The sequence below is a fragment of the Odocoileus virginianus genome, chromosome 34 (genome assembly GCF_023699985.2).
Source record: "Odocoileus virginianus isolate 20LAN1187 ecotype Illinois chromosome 34, Ovbor_1.2, whole genome shotgun sequence".
Classification (NCBI taxonomy): domain Eukaryota; kingdom Metazoa; phylum Chordata; class Mammalia; order Artiodactyla; family Cervidae; genus Odocoileus; species Odocoileus virginianus.
Window position 1 is genome coordinate 27,817,876 of NC_069707.1, and position 9,298 is coordinate 27,827,173.

General features: G+C 38.6%; 1 protein-coding gene across 6 annotated transcripts in view; it reads left to right on the forward strand.

Annotated features, from left to right (window-relative positions):
• The window catches only part of MAP7 (microtubule associated protein 7), a 171,018-nt gene extending 163,047 nt beyond the window's left edge, over window positions 1-7,971 (forward strand). For 5 of the 6 annotated variants that reach the window (XM_020898704.2, XM_020898699.2, XM_070461453.1 and 2 more), the window contains 3 exons: window positions 552-654; window positions 4,095-4,318; window positions 6,456-7,971. In XM_020898704.2, the coding sequence (XP_020754363.2) occupies window positions 552-654; window positions 4,095-4,318; window positions 6,456-6,466 (338 nt within the window). In that variant the 3' untranslated portion in view covers window positions 6,467-7,971. The remainder of the gene's footprint in view (window positions 1-551; window positions 655-4,094; window positions 4,319-6,455) is intronic. The other variant, XM_020898700.2, reaches the window with a different exon arrangement.
• Window positions 7,972-9,298: the final 1,327 nt, after the last annotated feature.

Genomic DNA, 9,298 nt, shown 5'->3' on the forward strand with positions numbered 1-9,298 from the left:
AGACTCCAGCAGGGAGCACTGAATGACTAGGTAGCATGGTTAGGTATAATTCCCTGGCCCTCCGTGTGTGAAATCCACACCATTCTTAAATGTGACTGGAACTAAACTGAGTTTTACCAAATAGGGTGAAACCACTTGTCACCACTTAGGGTGTTTCATGATTATTTGCTCCTAAGCCTTCAGTAATCATTTGTTTAGCATCAGCTTGGCCAAGTCACCATACTACTGTCTTCATCAATTGCTATGATTTCAATATTACATATTTTGCCCAAAATCAATTGGGTGCAGGCAAAAATAATAGCAGCCCTAATTTCCACCCTTACAATGTTCCATGCAGTGTTCTAAGTACATTCACTTCTCACAGTCGCCTATGAGGTAGGCACTGTTAGCCACGAGGAAACCAAGGCACAGCACATTTACGGCTTGCCCAAAGTCACACAGCTAGTAAGTGGCAGAGCCAGGACATAAATCTAAGCATTCTGGTTGCTGGGCTTTGGGTTTGATAGTCGAGTAGCAGTAACCCTTTATCCTATCATCTTTGCTATGTCCAGCAGTATCTACACTTCCGAATATGACAGACTCTCCAGGATCGGAGGAGCTAGAGGCCAGCACCCATGTGGTTACCTCTCAACAATCAAAAGTGACTGTGGACAGGTGAGTTAGACAACTGGGGCTTTTCTTAGCACGTTAGAGCAAAGCATGACAGTTTTTGTCTAACCATCCCACCCCCCCACCCTTGGCTCCGCCAAATCCCACCAGAATTTTCTGGGGCCAGACAGAATTTCAGAGTTTTAACATGCAGATTTATTATATTTAGGTTCATTATTTTGGTTAGAGGTAGTAATTTTGTAATCTGAGAAAAGGAAAATGTCTTTTCTTGAACTGCTAAATATGATGGTGAGGTTTTTGTGTGGCTATTTAATCAAATTATAGGGAATGATTTGTTACTTTCCTTTATATATCTTTGGCATGATCCTAGACCATCTTCATACACTTTGATGATATATAACAGCTGTGAATCACAGGTTTGTTCCTTAGTAATTTAGATGCCAGTATTTCTTATGCCAGTAGTAGGACTTCCTATGAGGAAACAAATGGTCGCTAACAATAGTTAAGAAGTGTGGGTTGACAGAAGATTGCCTTTCTCTTCCCTTGCATTTATATTGACAGGATTTTAACAGCGCTCCCTCAAACATGAAAAAAGTTCTGTCTCTAATGCCAGCTTTAGATACCATAAGAGAATTGAAGCTCCTCAAATTAATTTTCCTTTAATTGATAGAACAATATGTCTTAAGATCTAAGATCTTTCTTTTTCCCAGTTATATTGAGATGTGATTGACATATAGCACTGTGTAAGTTTAAGGTATATGGCATAATAGTTGATATATATAAATTCTTAATCTAAAAACATACACCACATGTTTTATAGTATTGGCAGCAATGAAAAGACAAGTCATCCTAAGGTGTCATAGGGTATCTTTGTATATCTTTCTGGGACAGTAAACATTTTTTATTTTGCCCACTTACAATTCCAAAAAACCCCACAATTTTCTGAAGAGATACCTTAACAATAAGCTTTTTATTATGTTGAATAAATTTGCAAAATTATCTGATACATATTAAGTAATATTTCATTTTTAAATTAGTTTGATTTTCAAATAAAATATTCATTTCCAACTCCTATAAGAAGTACTGCAGAGAGTGCCCCAGTATTATAACAAGGAATAACTTTTTTAAGCCACTGATAATTCTCTCCAGGGAATAAAATTAGCTTATACATTAGCTGACCCTCTTCAGTGGTAAAATCACCAAGTGATCAATCATTGTATAATAACCTGAAACATATCTTCAAAAGTCTTGCATCCAGCTTCAACCTCGAGTGTAAGCCAAAGAAGGGGAATTCCAAAGCCGGTTCTCATATCTTAAAGAGGATCCATAAACCCTAACCTCAGCAACTTGAGCTTCAGTTTTATAGTTTTTGCATATCACTGTGTCCTGTGAACATTTAATAATTGCTCATCCAAAGCATATGGTATGATTATTCCTCTAGTTGTTAACAAGACTGGGTGGAGTGGTTGGGTAGTAGTGGAAGGGGAAAATGAAGTCAGCTGTTGAGTCAAACCTGGGGTTGGTGTTGCCATTATAACCTGTCAGCACACGCAGGCCTGGAAGGTGACAGGTTGACATCGTCACGGAACAAGGGCTTTGAAGATGTATTCTTCTTTTGCCAAAACTTCCACTTAAAAATCTCTGTGGGATGAGAACCGAAACTCTCCCTGCTTACAGAAAGCCCACTCGTATTGGGAAAGAATAGGATGGCAGGCATTTGGGGTGTGTGCGTACATGCACATTCATGTAGACTGTGATGCCAAGCTTCCTCTCAGTTCCATGGTACAATAGTGAGAAAGCACCATGCTGTCATAGTCTGAATCTGTATAATAATTTTATGTTCTTTTCCACAGCACTCTACAAATATTTTCACTGTACCCTGCAATGCCTTGTGATGCAGTTAGGTCAGACATCTTTATTTGTCTCCTAAAAGAAGAGGTTTAATAGTTAACAAAAAATGTACCAAAATATCCAAATCAGAATGCTTTAGAATATGTTCCACGAAGTCAATATATCTCACTGACTGAGGAAAGTAAACTATATCCTCAATACAGGGGCAGAGAAGCAAAGATTCCTCAAAAAAAAAAAAAAGTGAGAGGGAGGGAGACAGTGGAAAGATTGGATGTATATTAGCTTCATTTTCATCATTTGGGAAGGAGATGGGAAAAAGACTAACTTGCTAAAGTTCAAGTTGCTGGCATTACTGATAGAGACCTGATTTTCTGATCTCTTCCACAGACCTGTCTATAGCTAAACATTCAGTTAATGATCAGTGTATATTAAAAGTTAAAACATTCACAATTTTTGCCTCATTTTCCATTTGAAGACTAACTCTTGTCAAGCAGGGTCATTTTCTTATGAGCACTGAACAAATCATGAAGCTTGCAAATATGTTTACTGCTGCAGTCAGGTAAAATCAACAGTAAAATTCATCTAGCTTCCGTTCAATGCACAGGCATTGTTTTATCACATTGTAAAGCATAATAATGAACATATAACCTAAAAAAGGCCACTGATTTGGTTGTGCAGTGTGTAGAGGGATCAAAAAACCTAAAAGAAATTACAGGTAAAAACTTAAGGATTTCATGGCCAATTGAATGTATCTCAAAAATCCTAGATATTAAGCATGAATTGATAAGAATCGAGGTAGGGTCAGAGGAGAGTTAAGGGGCAAAGATGAGAAGGTTGTTCTAGAACAATTAGCCTATACAATTATGTTCATGTTTTAGGAAGCTGGAGATAGCCAGAAAGAATTTGAATAGCCAGGCAGTGTACAAAACAGCATTATGAGAAAAACACAGGACTAGAAGTCATGTAGCCAGTCTGGAATGCAGACTGTCTCTCAGTACTTGTGCAACTTGTGCAAATTATTCCCCTCACCCCCAAGTTATAATCCCCTCATCCTTGAAGTTGAAGAAGGCAATGACACCCCACTCCAGTACTCTTGCCTGGAGAATCCTGTGGACGGAGGAGCCTGGTGGGCTGCAGTCCATGGGGTCACTAAGAGTCGGACACGACTGAGCGACTTCACTTTCACTTTTCACTTTCATGCATTGGAGAAGGAAATGGCAACCCACTCCAGTGTTCTTGCCTGGAGAATCTCAGGGACGGGGGAGCCTGGTGGGCTGCCGTCTGTGGGGTTGCACAGAGTCAGACACGACTGAAGTGACTTAGCAGCAGCATCCTTGAAGTAAAGATACTAATAAGGGCTATTTTTATCAGACAAAGGGATGTAAAATGCCTGCAGTAGAAATTGTTAAATGTATGTAGAATTATTGATAATGATCTATTCTAATTGATAAATTGCTCCATTTGATTATTTTTTAAAAATCTGTTTTTAAACTTAAAGTATAAATAGGTTGGAACTCACCATTTTCATTAAAAATGATATCATTCTGATTTATTATAAAAGTTTTGGGTTGTCCTAAAAATGTTTTCCAGTTTTAATACTAACTCCTTTAATTTTGATTTTTCCAACTCCCTAGTACTCCCAGTTTGGAAAAACAACCAAGTGAAAATGGAATATCAGTTCAGAATGAAAATTTTGAAGAAATTATAAACTTACCCATTGGATCTAAACCATCCAGACTAGATGTCACCAACAGTGAGAATCCAGATATTCCTTTGAATCCAATTTTGGCCTTTGACGATGAAGGGACACTCGGGCCCCTGCCTCAGGTAGACGGTGTTCAGACACAACAGACAGCAGGTAAGCTTGCCTCAAACTTCCCTCAGTAAATGTCAGAAATAGGTGACACCAAAGAGGGAAGGAGAAGGGAATGGCAACCCACCCCAGTATTCTTCCCTGAAGAATCCATGGACGGAGGAGCCTGGTGGGCTGTGGTCCATGGAATCGTGAAGAGTCAGACACGACTGAATGACTAACACTTAAGAGGGAGTGAACCTTCTGCTGTGTGACTTTGGCACGCTTTGTCCTTCAAGGGACCAGATATGCCTCATGGAAAAGACTGCATGGGTCATAGAAACTGAATATTGAGTCGTGTTGGGCAACTTCTAGGGCCCCTCCTTTCCTCCCACTCAGGGTAGAAATTCAGTCTGTAGCACCTGTGGGTATCTGTGCTCCCCTCACAGAGCAACATTCATTGCCCAGAGACACTGCTGGTCAGAACACGCTTCACAGTAAGAAAAACTTAACCATAACTGAGTGGCCACTGAACCAAGTTCTGTCCACTGGAGACAAGGTTTGTTTGGTTTCTGTTCCATCTTTCTCAGTTCTAAAGATATTTGAAGACTGCCAACATGTGGCTCAGATGGTAAAGAATCCCCCTGCAATGCAGGAGACACGGATTCAGTCCCTGGGTCTGAAAGATCCCCTGGAGAAGGGAATGGCTACCCACTCCTGTTTTCTTGCCTGGAGAACCCCATGGACAGAGGAGCCTGGCGGGCTGCAGTCAATAGGGTCGCAAAAAGTTGGACACGACTGAGCAACTAACACAGTCACTTTTTTCACTTTAAGCATGTTCTCCCGTGATTTCTCTCGTTTGGCACAGCAACCTGGGATAATACACTATTGTCCTTTTTACGTGTAATAAGATAACAATTTAGGGACCAGGACCAGTATAGGAGTATACTGAGCCCAGGGGCCTTCCATTCCTAGTTGAGTGACTGCAGCCGTTGACTCTCTCAGACCCTCTGGGACTTACACTTAAGCTGAAGTCCCTGTGCAAAAAAGAACACCACCTTTACAGGACCCAGAGAAATAACAACATAAAAAATTGCCAGCTCAGTGCTCCTAGTGACTCAACAGCACAATCTCATCAGGCTCAAGAACAAATTGGATAATCCAGCTTCATCTCTTTTCAAACCTCTTCGAATTCTATCAACTTCTGTCTCTCCCAGCACCTCACTTTCACATATTGACCAGCATCTCTATACTGTCGTGAACAGCGCCAGGCAAATTCAGGATGTTTAGATGAGTCGATAAAGCATTACTTGTGGTCAAATTGTTTCGTATTAGATTACAACAAATATTTTTAGATATAAGTATATTAAATATGTTAGATCTAACAAATATTTTCCAGTTTAAAACTGGTTGAAAAAGCCAAAGTTGAGTTTTTATGCAAATGAAGCTAGTCTTTTTTTCCTCCTCTAACTTTGGGCCTGTAACTTTGCTTTAGTGATCTACTTTTTTAGATTGTGAAAGGAAGAAGGTCCACTGTAAATGAAAGCTATTAACACCTGACATTCTGTTAAATTAAGCCTTTGAGAACAATCTGATTACCTATGTGTTGATGGAAACACTCCTGGTACATCTTCCTACTTTGTCATGTCAGAGATTCACAGAGATGTAAGGAATGTTCAGATGACTTTCTGTTTCATTTGCCAGGTTTTAAATCACCGTTTGATTTAAAGGTGATTTAATGATTTACCTGTCATTTCATTTCCCACTCTTTTCTAGGAACATAGTCCAGCGTCTGCATTAGTAGGTGGTGTTAGGGGTTGTTTTTGTTCATGGCTACTTATCAACCATCATTTATTTCAGCTTCAACATATGACTGGAGCCTGAAGCATCAGGTACTAAGGATTGAAGACCAATGAATGTAAAGTTTCTAATCTCAAAGCAAAGTAAAACTGACTGACACAGTTTGAAAAAGAAAATGATATATAGCCTAAGTTAAAGAATGGACATGTGTTTTCCTATTAGTGGTAGAATTCACTTAGATAGAAGACCAGGGATCCTTATAAAATTTCCTGTTCTTATGTAAGACAGTGTATAAAAAGCATGGTAAAGTTTTAGGAACATATTGATAAGATATTACTGTAGTATTTTCTAAGACTTTAGGTAAATGTCATATTAATCTGTTCTTTCTTGTCTCCTAATATAGAAGTTATATGAGCATTTCTTCTGAAGAACCAAAGCAGAAATTTAAAAAGAATTTCTACAGTTAATGGAATTCCTTCCATGCTACAAAGGAGCATCTTCCCTTCCTCCAGTTTTCTAAAGATTTCTTGACCATCATTTTGAAAAGATTTTATTAAAACTAGCTAAAGACAACAGACTGGAAAACTTTTCTAATAATTTTCGCCAGTAGAGAAAAAAAAAAAAAGCTCCTTGTTCTTCAGTACTTTAAAATGTCTTTTTCCAGTGTGCTCCTTCTTAGGAAATCAATATTTTTCTGCATTCTTTAAAAGATGAGACCATTTGGCTATCAAAAATGGGCTGAGTAGGCATGATTTTTCACATAGATATTTTGGTCTTTAAATGCTAACATGTAAAATTGACACAAATTTTTACCTTTTACAATATAATACTTGAAAATATAAGTACCTCTTGGTTCCACAGGTAGAGTCAGTAGGAGAGGTGTTTAAATTAAGCCTGTTTGTTAAAATATTATTGCAAAGAGCTCTATTTGTAGAGGCAGATTACCAGGTTCCTGTAAATGCAACTTGTACATGGACATTCTGCAAACCCCGCTGTCCCATTCTTCTTGCATCTTTTTGCTAAAGCGTACTCGAGTTTTAAAATGTGAAAAAATTATTTTTTCTAGAGCAAGAAAATAATTTACTGTCCTCTTAAATAATGTATTTATAAAGTTTTTCAGAGAAACTAATCAAATAAATTAGAACAATGTGATAACATTGCAGATTTGATTTATGAGATGCATTCCTTATATTACCATGAGAGAATGTTGCTGATAATTCAGGGCTATTTCTGAAGTCTGTTTATTGCTGCTGTCCCCAGTGATGGTGGGACTTTTCTTTGCCTTACTGGATCTCAAATTATGTGCGAGGGAATAAAGATTTACTATTTCTTTAAATAAAAAAAAAAAAAGAATTTGGTTTTGCTCGTTTAAGAGCAGTGAAAAAAATGATGGAATTGTTGACTGTGTTTGGCACCCAGGACACTGCAGGACACCTTCGTGAAGGTTCTTGTTCTGTGTGACATCCATCAGCTTTCACCCTTCACTTCTGCTGCTGAGCTTGGCTATACAAACTTGCACTTTCATTTGATGATATAAATTCAATTTTATTTTATCACTTGAGAGACTGTTAGTAACTAAATACTGAAGGAGAGACAACATTGAGGAAACACATGTTTTATTTTGGAGTATTTTTAAAAACTGATAAACTTCTGCCACTAGTGTGTTTTTATTAAAAGAGGGGTTGGTTAATTAGATTGAATGAGGGGCTGTTCATTTATTGGACTTTCCTTAAAATCCCAACGTACCATCTTTAGTAACAGCTGTAATTTGTTAAAACATTAATTTGGGGGTTTTCCCTGTTCTCAGTTGTCCATGTACACATAGTCATATTAAAAGAAAATCTGTTCAAATTGGGTCTTTGTTGTTGTTGTTTAGATTGACCTAGCATGAAAACACCAAATAAAATGTGTTTGACATAGTTTTACTTTTAACTTTCTCATGTTATAACTGTACTTAGGTTGACTCTCGAGTTTTCCAATTGTTCTTCACTTAACCTCAACCATCTTCCTCTGAACAGGCATACAGAATAGGTTTCTTTAAAATTTAGAGCAGGAATTCAGTTTTTGCTAGGTTTTCCTTTTTTTATTTATATTTAACTTCCACAAAATCGTTAGCAAACTGAAAGTCTCTAAGTAATCAAGTTTTAATTAGAAGTAATAGAAAATTGTTAACTCTTATTTTGTTAGTCACACTGCCTTTACAACAGTTGGATTGCTTTCTCTCCAGCCCCTTCAGATCAGTACATATCTACTTACTGATCTTAAAAGAGGTGCTCAGTAGGGACTACATTAAGGGAAGGTCTCGGGGATCAAATATGACCCTCTCCATGGCATGAAGGTGCATGGGCTTTTTGTTTCCACAAAAAAGTGTGGTGTTTTCCCACACCATTGTGGTCTGTTTTAGTCACCAGTCACATGTTCATTTGGTAGATAGCCACAAACCTTTACTGGACGGTAAGGCTATATGTTTCCTCTTGCATAACTTCACTCCTGCTGCTGCTGCTGCTAAGTCACTTCAGTCGTGTCCAACTCTGTGTGACCCCATAGACGGCAGCCCACCAGGCTCCCCCGTCCCTGGGATTCTCCAGGCAAGAACACTCGAGTGGGGTGCCATTTCCTTCTCTGATGCATGAAAGTGAAAGTGAAAGTGAAGTCGCTCAGTCGTGTCCAACTCTTCACAACCCCATGGACTGCAGCCCACCAGGCTTCTCTGTCCATGGGATTTTCCAGGTGAGCATACTGGAGTGGGTTGCCGTTGCCTTCTCTGGCATAACTTCACTACCTGGTGGCATATTCTAATAAAAGCAAATCTAAAACAGTTCTTTCGCATGAACAAACATTAATTCACAGAACGACCTTTGGAAAGCTTCAGTAAGTTCCTTCTCAAAACCATCAAGGTGTCTGTGGGATTATGATTTGCCTCACAGCAGGTAGGAGCACAGTAATATTCTAAAGGCAGGATTAGGTAAGCTGATTGAATCAGGAAGCACAGTCCTAAATGGGTGGGTTATGGGAAGGCGAACCCCCAGAACTTACACCTACAGTACTAATTAAAAGTCCTGAGCTTGCAGGATCTGCCATATTCTTTTACCTCATGCATATTCCCTCTCAGCCTTTCTAGACAACCACTGATCTTTCAAGCTCCATTAACTAATGAAAAGTTAGTACATCCTTTCTGCTGATTAACAGTGATACAGATTTAGACAGCAATGTTTAAAGCCACCAGATTGGGGTCTTTCAAATCGT